Below are 13,370 nucleotides of genomic sequence, written 5' to 3'. Positions count from 1 at the left end.
GCTTTCGGGGAACGATGACACGCGGTTATGGCCTTACACTGGCCGGGTTAGAACTGATCTTCAGTAACCCATGCTTGTCGTAAGAGGCGAGTAACGGGATCGGGTGGTCAGGCTTACTGACTTGGTTGACACATGTCATCGTATCCCAAATGCGTAGATCGATGTTCATGTTGTTGATCACTGGATCGTCTGGCGCAGACTCGATTATTGACAGACCGCCGTCTGATAGATGTAATATTTCTGAGTGCGGCGTAAAACTAAACTCACTCACTCTGTCATTGGCATAAATGCATATTGCTTGGATTTGTTATAACCCGAAATCCCTTTAGGGCGGCTAAATGTATATCGATCACGACTAGGATAAATTAGTGGAAAAGTAAGCGGAATAATTCTTCATTAACGATGTGAAGATGTCATGTTGATTATAATATTGAACAGAAACTTTGGATGACGTAAATGATGTCAACGATGTGCAGTGTTTTTCAAAACTAGGTGGCAGAACAGTAGTAAGTTGACCGAGCATGTGTTTATGAATCGTTATCAAATAGTAATGATACCACGTGTTCACGAAAAGGATAAACAAAGGATCGGGAATCGATTACACAAGACAAAATAGGAATTGCAACGGCCCTTCACGTGTCTACCCTAAAATTTTACTGAGAGCTTGACTGTTGTAAGTATGTATGTAATATTTGGGTGTACACTTTGTCTAGTACTGTACTTTTGTTGGGTTAAGTCCCATCCGGGATTCGAACCCACACCCTCAGAAACAGGCACCTAATCTCCAGCACACAAAGTCAGTCGTCTAACCCATTCTGCCACAGCCGCTTCCACAAAAAGTAGTCCAGAACCCCGACTTTGTGTACCCCTCTGCTAAGTGTAAATTGACTCAGCTCGAAAATTGACACGGCCGATAGCTGTGAATACGCAATACCATTTAGAAAGTGATCAAATGTAACGTTTGTTACATTTGGGATTACACATTCTCAACTTGTTGGGTTGAGTTGTAAACAAGTCACCGAACATGACCACCATGGGTTGTAGAGGTCTTTTGCCAGCCTGTTTGTCGAACGTGGATAATACATGAGGTGTAACATCTATTTGAGAAAGAAATAACTGAACGAGCATAGGCGTAATCATGTGTTTGGTATATCTCACCATTGTTAATATGAATGCTTACATTCCAGCGTCATGATAAGGTGACAAGTGTTCATCTTCTGGTTCTGTGAGTACTGAAGTTCAGTCTGTCTACTTCACAAGTCCATGGGTCTGTAGAGTACTTAAGTGTTCCTGTACTTAGTATGACATTTAATATGTATATAGGAAAACAGGAATGCAGTGCCACTGATGATAAAGTTCAGTCTGTCTGGACCATCTTCACAAGTCCATGGGTCTGGTTTGGAAGCTGTACGAACATCTGTGCTTATGGCTCGGCCTTAATATGGATGCCTGTGTTATCGCTGCGCTTAAGCGAGGTATGATGCTATAGCTGCACATAAAGGAGGTCTGGTATCGCTGCACTTAAAGGAGGTATGGTATTGCTGCACTTATGGTGTTAACTTAAACAAGGTATGATGTTATTGCTGCACTTAAAGGAGGTATGGTATCGCTGCACTTAAAGGAGGTATGGTATTGCTGCACTTAAACAAGGTATGGTATCGCTGCACTTAAACAAGGTATGATGTTATCGCTGCACTTAAAGGAGGTATGGTATCGCTGCACTTAAAGGAGGTATTGTATTGCTGCACTTAAACAAGGCATGGTGTTATCGCTGCATTTGAAGGAGGTATGGTGTTATTGCTGCACTTAAAGGAGGTATTGTATTGCTGCACTTAAACAAGGCATGGTGTTATCGCTGCACTTAAAGGAGGTATGGTATCGCTGCACTTAAAGGAGGTATTGTATTGCTGCACTTAAACAAGGCATGGTGTTATCGCTGCACTTAAAGGAGGTATGGTGTTATTGCTGCACTTAAAGGAGGTATTGTTATAAACAAGGCATGGTGTTATCGCTGCACTTAAAGGAGGTATGATGGTATTGCTGCATTTAAAGGAGGTGTGATGTTATCGCTGCACTTAAAGGAGGTATGGTATTGCTGTACTTAAACAAGGTATGATGTTATCGCTGCACTTAAAGGAGGTATGGTGTCGCTATTGCTGTTGCTGCCCTTAAACAAGGTATGATGTTATCGCTGCACTTAAAGGAGGTATGGTATGCACTTAAAGGAGGTGTTGTGTTACAAGGCTGTTACTTGAAGGAGGTAGGTATAAACAAGGCATGGTGTTATCGCTGCACTTAAAGGAGGGTGTTATCGTATTGCTGCACTTAAACAAAAGGATTTGGTATGGTGTTATTGCTGCACTTAAAGGAGGTATTGTATTTGTATTGCTGCACTTAAACAAGGCATGGTGTTATCGCTGCATTTAAAGGAGGTATGGTGTTATTGCTGCACTTAAAGGAGGTATTGTATTGCTGCACTTAAACAAGGCATGGTGTTATTGCTGCACTTAAAAGAGGTATGGTATCGCTGCACTTAAAGGAGGTATTGTATTGATGCACTTAAACAAGGCATGGTGTTATCGCTGCATTTGAAGGAGGTATGGTGTTATTGCTGCACTTAAACAAGGCATGGTGTTATCGCTGCACTTAAAGGAGGTATGGTATCGCTGCACTTAAAGGAGGTGTTGTATTGCTGCACTTAAACAAGGCATGGTGTTATCGCTGCATTTGAAGGAGGTATGGTGTTATTGCTGCACTTAAAGGAGGTATTGTATTGCTGCACTTAAACAAGGCATGGTGTTATCGCTGCACTTAAAGGAGGCATGGTATCGCTGCACTTAAAGGAGGTATTGTATTGCTGCACTTAAACAAGGCATGGTGTTATCGCTGCACTTAAAGGAGGTATGGTATCGCTGCACTTAAAGGAGGTATGGTGTTATCGTTGCATTTGAAGAAGACATGGTGTTGTCACTGCATTTGCGGAGGTATGATATCGCTGCACTTAAGGAGGTATGGTGTTATCGCTGCTTTCGAATGCTAAAATCAAGGTTGTCCCTGTTTTTAACTTCGGAATAGTGTTGGAAGCTGACAGAATCAGGTATTTTCAGAAAGAAATCCAATCAGTATTTACGCCAATACTGATATCCATTCAGCACAAACTATTGCTCTGAGAGTGACCATATTTGGTGCGCTGGTACAACATAGCGAATACACCGAACGTATACTGAACACAAATGGCGACCGAGCACAACTTTCATAACCATAGCCCCTAAAATGTTTTTTTTTGTTCAGTACATTTACAAATGGCAGCGCCACGTAGTGTTTGCAAACCTATTACAGGTTTCAAAGATCACATTAGAATTTGGATTACAAATAATACATGGTTTCGAAAATTAGGGGTGGGTATTGCAGAGAATTTTCATATTGCGATATATTGCGATGCGGAAGCATATATTGCGATATGTATTGCAATATATTGCAAGGATTATTTTTTTAACAAAAACTACTTATAATCGAGTTAATACTTGATTATAAAGGAAAAACACAACAAAATCACTATGATTGATAAACCTTTTATAAAAACTATTAATCATGACAAAACCAAAATGTAAGTAACATTTGGCACTTTTGAAACAGGCAAAAGAACGATTAAAAAAACGGAAATATCCGAGATTTCCGAGTGTTACGAAGTTTTCCGAATGCACGTCAAAATACCGGTTTTCGATCAGCGTATAGCAATACGTATCGTTTTCATGTCTGAACCGGTAAATACCGGTAAAACGGTTATATTGCGCAGCCCTATCGAAAATGATGGACAAACTAGTTTGTAATCGTGAAAATGTGCTGGACATTTGAGCATAATGTGTTGTGAGTTTTTTTTCATTAATCTGTCTAATGAAAAGAATCGCTACATGGCTGTAATATTGCCGACGCGATGTAAAATTTTAACTCAATCACTCACTAATGAAAAGAACAACCGCATATTTCACACTGTGTCGTATTTCTGTTACAGTTTCATCTAAGCCAGGTTGCAATCGGTCTATTGTACACTATCCCTCCAGGGATGTACGCCATTACGACTCCCTTTTGGGGGTATCTTATTGACAGGAAGGTATGTTCAAACAGCTACAGTAAGTGACAGGTATTCTCCCGCTTAACATTTATGCTGCATTTAGATCCGTGAAGGTCAGTGTTAGAAAACAATTATTGACCTGGTTGACACATGTCATCGTATCCCAGTTCCGTAGATCGATGCTCTTGCTGTTGATCACTGGATTGTCTGATCCAGACTCGATTATTTACAGACCGACGCTATATAGCTGAAATATCAATGAATTAATCCGCGTCAAGAACAAGGTTCTTCAAACGGAATGGTCTTTGATACTTTGAAATGGATGGTGTAAAAAACAATTTCACGGTCCACATATATAACTTGCTAGGCTTAAACAATGACCCGCTTCTTGCGTCGGCGTCCCGCTATATGCCGCCCACTTGTCAATTACCAAGAAATAATCGTTTTCAAATGCCTGCGTCATGACTTTGGTATGTATGACAGACACCTGGTATTGCATTGAAGAGGTGGGATTTATGTGTAGTTGTGGGTTTTTTGTGTGTCGCTTTTTTATGTTTGGGAAAAAATCCCCAAAGTGTTCGTGTCTCATCACTTTTGTTTTCTAGATAGATAATCGGGTTTTTAATATGTGACCAAGACACGTTTTATAAGGCCTAACCATTTAAGAAGTTCTAAAAGGTTAAAGCACAATTTCACACATTTTCGACAATATTTTGGCCTATATTTTATATATTGGGGCATATGCACCCACTTTAGTTTCCTATTGAATCAATAAAAGTCTTGTAAACAATTACTCCGTACATCGAAAACTGTCGTACGTACTGATTTCAATCACAAGTTGCGCGTATGTTTTTGCGCCTGACATGAGCGTCTTTTTGTCGAGGACTGAGTTCTGGCTCCAAAGGAGATAAAGACTACTATTTGTAACGAGTCCTCCAAGGGACAACTCTATGGAACTCTTGAAAATACTGTTCGGCCGGTAGAGGGAGTGATAGTCAATTTAATGCAACGTTGCATTAATTTATTCGAACTTTTTAATTTAACATTGAATGCAATCTCAATGCGTACTTTTTAGGGGGGGATAAATGATATGGTAGCTTGCCGGAGGACTGATAGTATGTATTATTGAGAGATATGCATCATTTACTTTTAGAGAAGTGTGGGGTGAAATTTAGTGCCTTTAACTGTATGTTTATTTGAAAGGTACGTATGTGACAACCAATCTCAAACAAAGAATCCCCACGGTGATGAAGTTATGAGCGACCCATGTCAGAATCATTTTTTGATCAGTGTTCTCTGCTTTTTTATAGGATGATAAAAATCTTGATCTGATAAATACCCAAGTACATGTACTTCAATTATATTACCACTTACTTTCACCCACTGATTTGTTAAACCACTATGATGACGCACACATGCCACTGGACTATCGTGAGTGATGGTTAGTTGAAGATCAGGCCTTCCGAAACCAACCGCCTCCGTGGTGTAGTGGTTAGAGCGTCTGCCCGGAGAGCGGAAGGTCGCGGGTTCGATCCCCGACCGCGTCATACCAAAAGATGTTAAAATATGGTACTTGTTGGTCCCTGCCTGGCGCTCGGCATTAATGGGTACAACAAGGACTGGTCGGCTCGGAGTCAGTATAATGTGTCTGAGTGGGGTATTCATGCTTCACTGCGGCATGGTATCTCAGTGGGCTAGCACTATAAAACCAGCTTAAGTCTGGGCTAGTACAAGCAGCCGCATACACACATACACACGCATGCACGTCGTCATATGAGCGAAATATTCTCAAGTAAGACGTAAAACCCAATTTCACCTCACCTTACCTTCCGAAACCATCACTGAGCCAAAACAGAAGCCTCACCTCATGAGGGGCTCATCTCCCCAAACAGGACTGGCTATGGGAGAAGGTCACGTCGAACATGGTGTGACCCAAGTGCTTTTGTTTGTTGGTAGCTTAACGTCGCTTTCAGGATTATTCCTGCTATGTGGCGGCGGTCTGGGCCAAACAATCCAGTGTCCAAAACGACGCAGTTGTGTGTGAATGTATCAGTGTGATCCAGCCTGTCATGTTTCTCCTCCGTCGGGGGCGGTGGGGTAGCCTAGTGGTTAAAGCGTTCGATCGTCACGTTCGATTCCCCACATGGGTACATCGTGTGAAGCCCATTTCTGGTGTCCCTCGCCGTGATATTGCTGGAATATTGCTAAAAGTGGCGTAAAACTAAATTCACAAACTCACACTCACTCTCCTCCGCCGGTGTTATTACAATTTGTAAACCTAAAGTCACTGTGTTCTTTAATCTGATTGGTTGAAAAACGTGATCAAATGGTATTCGATTCCCGGAAATTCGCTGCGTATTAATACATAAAAACATCGCTCACACCATTGCATTGTTACGTCGTCAGCTGAGATGACGTCATTCAAATCATATTGTGACGTAAAGTCCGAATGACGTCACAAATGAGCAGTTCTAGATGCTACCATGGGAGACAGCCGAAACGGCCGGCTGATGACATTACACTGCTGTACCCGTACTCGATGTCAATGAGTGCAGACACAAAAACGTGTGTGGACCTTTTGGTTTACTTTTGTGTTTACAATGTCGATATACATCATGTGTTGGCCAATTTCCGGGTGTTATTGAGTATTTGAATAAGAAAGTTAACACATCACCATAACACCATATGTTTACCCTTTTCAGATTCCACCCATCGTCTTGATACTCGTCGGCCTTATTCTTCTTTCGATTATGTGCTTGGTGTTTGGACCCGCTCCCTTTTTGCCATTTGTACATAAGTATGTTTGAAATAGATTATATATATCATCAGTGGATTCTCAGTGTCAGAAAAGCTCCGTTTTTAGCAACAAAATATTTCAGGTGTTATATATTTGACCACTTAAAATAATTTTTGCACTGGCGAATTATATAATGAAATTCGACAATAAACTGCGAGTTATATCGGGTATATCATTGTTCATCTATCCTATAATGTATTAAAAGGCATGCTGATAAAAGCGTCATATTTAAACATTGAAATGTAAAACGATGTTGGAAATGGAAAAAATTCTCAAATGACGCGATTGCCTCCTTGATCTAATGATAGTGTCTTGCATCATTTCTTGTTAAGTACCTTTCCCTGTTTAACACATGGGAGACTACAATATGCAACACATCAGAATATTGTTTAAATGGTATTTTGTATTCCATAGTGATATGGTGACATGTATAGTGACCTTAGTGTTGATGGGCTTGTGCATGGGACCGGTGATCATCAGCTCCATCAAGTGCATGGTTGAAGGAGCAAGGTAAGATTCATAGTCAAAGTTCTGTAGTTATTTATTCAATTTACTGTCCATCATTTGAAACAATACTTGCGGATTAGAATCGGTCTTTACCATCCCCTGTTTGTCGAAAGAAGCTAAGAACAGTAGATGTGGTCAATCTCGCTGACTTGGTTCACACATGCCATCGTATCCCAGTTGTGTAGAGCGATGCTCATGATGTTGATCACTGAACTGTCTGGTCCAGACTCGATTATTTACAGACGACTGCCACATAGCTGGAATATCGCTGAGTGCGGAGATAAGCAACGAACAAACAAAACGAACAAAACGCACCCGTTCTTGAGATCTATATGACGTTATGTCGCCGATGTATCCCGGGACAAGAGTTACATGGCGGCATCAACAGGCTATCATCATACGAAGAACTGTCCGCTCCTCAACACATCACTTCAGTAACCTAACTAGCATGTTAACTAAAAAATACACTTCGCTCTACCACCATGTATAGTGTAATAAAACACACTTTTGCCCTGAACTATTATAGTTAGCTTGCGTCCGAGTGCTTTAACGTTATAATAGTTCAGGGCGAAAGTGTGTTTTATTACACTATACATGGTGGTAGGGCGAAGTGTATTTCTTTTCTAAGATGCCAAATTTAATACTTTCTAAAGATAATTACGATTAATTTAAGGCAGAAAACAAACGACGGTGTCGGTGACCTAAATTAAGAATCCTCGCACAGGGCTAACTGGCGCGCTGTTCTATTGATGTGTCTGCCCCCTACGTTAAGACGAACGTTGCCAGAAAAAAACAAATGATAACAGTTTGATGACGGTTTACGTCCGGATTAAATATCTTCTCTGAATTATTTTAATTACATCTGTCATTAACGTAAACCATATGGGGCAATATGAACGTTGCATTTCTACTACCAGCGTAAGTTTAAATCAGTACATCCAGAGGAAGTTGAGTAGTCAAGCGACATTTCACAATTGCATTGTGGGAATGTAAACATTACAAACGTTACCATGTCGCTGAAAACTTGTGAGTCGAAATGACTCATTTTAACCGTCGTAAAACATAAACGTAATGTTTCCACAAGTGATGTTAGCTGCGTGAAGCAACAGCAAACCAAGAAACTGGATGCAACGGTGTAGTTTACTGTAGGTGGCCGTACGAGGCGATGACAACTGACATGCATCGTGACGTCGCTTACATTGTGACGTAATGTAAAATGGTTCGATTACGAGGGGGCACACTAGAATGGCGCAGTGACGGGATAACGTCATTCAATTGTTACGTCATCAAAAAACTATACCTTTATTGTCTGATAATGTATTTTTTTTTCGATTGTTCTAACCGCTAGGCATCTTAGAATGTGATGTAAGATAGTGACCTTAGTTCTTTAAGACTGTAGCCCTGCCAATACTGTTGTTCGTCAATACTGAAGTGTATAATACAGCAGTCCGTTAAAACTGCTTTGATAGTATTTCAAGTCCATGTTTCTAACAGCGATTATTAAATCATAATTTGATTACAGTACCTCTTGGTTACTGTCAGTTGCTTAACGTCACACACAGCAATATTACCGTTGAACTACTTGATTTATGTTCAGAGAGAGTGATGGAAGCATTCATCCATGTCACTAAGAATGGGTTCGAACCTCCAAAAGCATACGCATACGGGGATAGGTCTAATATAAATCTGTAACGGCCATTGGGTAAACATGGAGTCTTATCATGGCCACTCGTTCCAATCGAATCGTCTCGTACAATAAGCAAATGGTGTTGGAGACTATTTCCTATCCGTTTGTCTCCAAGGGAAATGCCAATCCTTCATGTGTTCCAGGGACCTTGGTTTCGTTGCAAATGGTGCCAACTATGGTGTTGTAGGAGGAGTTGTCCAATCCTCAGTTTGCTTGGGGTAAGTTGCTCATGTCAACGTAAAACCATTGATTTTAATCTTAAGTGTGGAGAGATAAGAAATACGCTGAATACACTCTTATCATGTTCTGTTCAATTTTTATAAAGATCATGTACCTTTATATATGAAAACAAAGGCGTTTAAAGTATGATGTACTATGTGTGACCAAGCAAATATGCGGCCACTCTTCAGTAGTGTATGTTTTGGGAAGAGGACAGCATATTTTGTTTAATGTTCACAAAGTTATATCCTCTAAATGTAGGAACTCCTGTAGTTCGATCTTGGTAAACGTGACTGTTGTCTACTGTACGGCGGTAAGTACTGTGTATAGCCAACTTTTATGCTTCAAGCACGCTGATCAGTCCACTGCTAGGAGGTTCCCTCACCGAACGTTTTGGATTTGCCTGGATGATGGTAGCAGGAGCTATCATTGCCTTGATACCGGTAATATGATCATTTCCTATTAGGTATTCTCGATATCTTGAACTATATCTGTTCTTTGACAAAAAAAAATTAATCTATTATTGGTTGTTCAAGATATTATTTTAGTACCTTATAACTGATATATAAAGTAAGCAGACTTTTGTCCAACATGTTCTCATAAAAAATATTTTCCTTTTTGCAGATAGTATTTTTTAGTCCTTTTCTGGTGTACGTTGCTTATGACAAGTGCAAATCAAAGGCTGACAAGAAGAATTATGATACATTGAATGGAGAGGTAATTGCAAACAACGACATTGTCATGACAACGTTAAAGTGATCGGAGTACTATAATCTGAGTCCATATTGCTTACCAGTGACATCTGTACACTGAATGCAACTTACAACAGCTAATACAAGAAACCTTTCCGAATTAACTTTAACTTTCGCCTCGATTATGAACTATGAATATTGTGTTTTGTGTGCTTGTTGTTTAACGCCGCACTCAGCAATATCCCAGCTATATGGCGGCGGTCTGTAAGTAATCGAGTCTGAACCAGACCATCCAGTGATCAATACCATGAGCATCGATCAACGCAACTAGGATACGATTACATATGTCAACCAAGTCAGCGAAGCCTGAACACCCGACCACGTTAGCCGCCTCTTTCGACAAACATGTCTGTCTGAAGACGAATTCTGACAAGGATCTTCACATGTCTGAACACTGTGTAGTCAATGCCATACGCCAGCACACATCGGTGTCATGAAAACAGGATACATCAACGATCTGTCGTCACTTTGGACTTTCCTCGTGTTTGATGATCACGGTACGCACATCGCAAATGACGGTACATGAATCAGCTTAAGGTTGCGACGTTCATCCAGACATAATATGACTCTATTCTCCACCAGATACGGAAGCACCAATAACCGTCCTGGGACTGTGGCCGCGCAACGATATAATGTAGCTTCATACGGTCAAAGAGATATCACGCGTCCTTCCACACTATGGAATTACTATCAGTTAACCCGTGGTGAAAACCAAAGATACACCCCCTTCCGTTCCATATTCTCGAAGCCATCACGGATTTATTTCTCATATTCATACAACAGTAACGTACGAGAAACAATTCCGTGATTTAAAGCCAACCAGTGTTATGTCCGAAGGGGTTATTTTGTTACATATTATTTGCTAAATCGTGGAACAGGTGTAAATAAAGTTTGCAGACACGACGAGATGTGTCTTTATCACGTGATTACAGTCAAATGCATTGTATTGGTGTTTGTTTGCTTGCTGATTGGTGAATTCTTCAAATATTCATCCGAAATCCTCCTCCCTACCTTGACTGACTGACTGACTGGCTGACTGAGTTTGGATTTACGCCGCTTCTAGCAATATTCCAGCAACATCATGGCGGGGGACACCAGAAATGGGCTTCACATATTGTACCCATGTGGGGATTCGAACCCGGGTCTTCAGCGTGACGAGCCAACACTTTAACCACTAGGCTACTCCGCCGCCCCTCCCATACCTTGAAATCCTTTTTAACGTTATGGTTGAAAAGTCTTACTTTCCAGAACAATGGACTTTGGGGATTGTAATTCCCTTGCACAAACAGGGATCAACTTATGACACCAACAATTACAGGGGTATAACTCTTTTGAGTGCTTTCAGTAAGATTTTTACCAGTATTATACACAGACGTTCAGTATTTTTGGCCGATTCCTTAGATAAGATAGATGAAGCACAAGCCGGTTTCAGGCACAGGTACTCTACAACTGATAATGTATTTATTTTGCAGACACTTGTGCAGAAATATTTAGCACATAAGGGAGAAAAAATGTATGCCATATTTGTAGATTTTGCTAAAGCGTTCGACTCCGTTAACAGAAACATGTGAATCTTTGTAAATCTCAAAGCATCGGTACTGAAATTGATAAATTATTATGTTGCATATACCACAACGTGAAGGCTTGTGTTTGAAACAATAACAACCTATCTGATTCCTTCTGCTGTAACATTGGGGTAAGACAAGGATGTATACTAAGTCCATTTCTGTTTTCGTTCTTCATCAATGAACTCTCGCTACAAATATATGAAAACTGTAACGAGGGCATCCAATTACATCCAGAAACTATGAAACTTTTTCTACTCCTTTTTGCTGCTGATATTGTTATGTTCGCGAGCACAGTACCTAGACTTCAAAAGCTAATAAATGAACTTGAGTACTACCGTAAAAAATGGAATTTGAATGTCAATATCGATTAGACAAAGGTCATAGTTTTCAAATATGAGGGAAACTTATCAGAACGGGAAAAAATGCTTTTATAAAGGTGAACGATTGGAGGTGTAAGAAGTTACAAATACTTGGGAGTACTTTTTACAAATCGACTAACTCGGTCATTGTACTGCAACAAAGCCGCACTGCAGGCCAAACACAATTTAATAGGCATTGTAAGAACCCTAAAACCGCTGCCAAACATTAGCTTTGGCACCTTTCTCAAAATCTTCGACACTAAGATTGGTCATATTCTACTCTATGGTGCAGAAATATGGTGTCAAGAAATCTATGAGAAGGTACATCTATATGCGTTTTAGGAGTAAACTCCAACACACCAAATGTTACAATTTATGGGGAATGTGGGAGATACCCTATGTACATATTTAGTTAGATAAAAGTAATTAAATATTGGATAAGATTGCTTAAAATGTCAAAGTACCAGATTCAACAAAAATGTTACAACATGATGATGCTTTACGATGATAGAGGTAAAAATAACTGGACCTCTGATTGCAGAAAGTTAATTCAGTCTTGTGGCTATGATCATATCCGGAGAGAGCAAAATGTAACAGCACCAGAGCATTGTATGTATGATTTAACTCAAAGGCTAAAATATATGTATTTTCAAAAGTGGTACTCTTCACTATGTTTATATAATAAGTTAAACCATTACTTCTGTTTTAAATCATTTATTCTTACAGAAACATATCTTCTAGACATTAATGTTAAGAAATTCCGGACAGCACTAGCCCGTTTCAGATGTAGTTCTCATGATCTTCTAACAGAAAAAGGTAGACATATAGGGATATCAAGGGAAAACCGATTGTGCAAATATTGTACCTATCAGGAGGTAGAAGATTAATACCATTTCTTGCTTGTCCGTCCATTCCACGCGAATAGCAGAAAAGAATACATAAAGAAATATTTCTATTTAAACCCCCGAATAGACACATTCAATACCCTCATGTCATCCCTAAATCAAACAGTCACAACATACCTTGCAATGAATATCAGATCCTCTGCATAACAGATGTGTTATTATTTACGATATATTCATTTCTATTGCACCCCGTACTACTGTACAAATGTACTGTAGGCCTACGGCGTTTTCAGTATTGTAAATAAAGATTAAATGATTGATAGGTGAGATTGTTTGTTGTTTGTTTACTACCAGGCTCAGTAATGTTCCACCTAAGTGGTGGTCGTCTGTAAGCAATCCAGTCTGGACCAGACAATCCAGTATTCAACAGCATGAGCATCGATCTGCGCAATTTTAATACGATGACACGCGTCATCCATGTCCGCGAGCCTGACCACCCGATTCTGTTATTCGCCTCTAACGACAAGCATGAGTTGCTGAAGACCAATTCTAACCCGGGTCACT

At 40.1% G+C, this 13,370-nt stretch overlaps 1 protein-coding gene across 2 annotated transcripts in view; it reads left to right on the top strand.

Annotated features, from left to right (window-relative positions):
* The window catches only part of LOC124291327 (MFS-type transporter SLC18B1-like), a 28,815-nt gene extending 18,269 nt beyond the window's left edge, over positions 1–10,546 (top strand). For both annotated transcript variants that reach the window (XM_046728303.1, XM_046728304.1), the window contains 7 exons: positions 1,324–1,475; positions 4,013–4,111; positions 6,775–6,869; positions 7,284–7,379; positions 9,207–9,281; positions 9,632–9,725; positions 9,907–10,546. In XM_046728303.1, the coding sequence (XP_046584259.1) occupies positions 1,324–1,475; positions 4,013–4,111; positions 6,775–6,869; positions 7,284–7,379; positions 9,207–9,281; positions 9,632–9,725; positions 9,907–10,041 (746 nt within the window). In that variant the 3' untranslated portion in view covers positions 10,042–10,546. The remainder of the gene's footprint in view (positions 1–1,323; positions 1,476–4,012; positions 4,112–6,774; positions 6,870–7,283; positions 7,380–9,206; positions 9,282–9,631; positions 9,726–9,906) is intronic.
* Positions 10,547–13,370: the final 2,824 nt, after the last annotated feature.

This window comes from Haliotis rubra, unplaced genomic scaffold, assembly GCF_003918875.1.
Source record: "Haliotis rubra isolate DU_JTF1 unplaced genomic scaffold, ASM391887v1 Scf49, whole genome shotgun sequence".
Classification (NCBI taxonomy): Eukaryota; Metazoa; Mollusca; class Gastropoda; order Lepetellida; family Haliotidae; genus Haliotis; species Haliotis rubra.
This window is presented reverse-complemented; position numbering and strand designations above follow the sequence as displayed.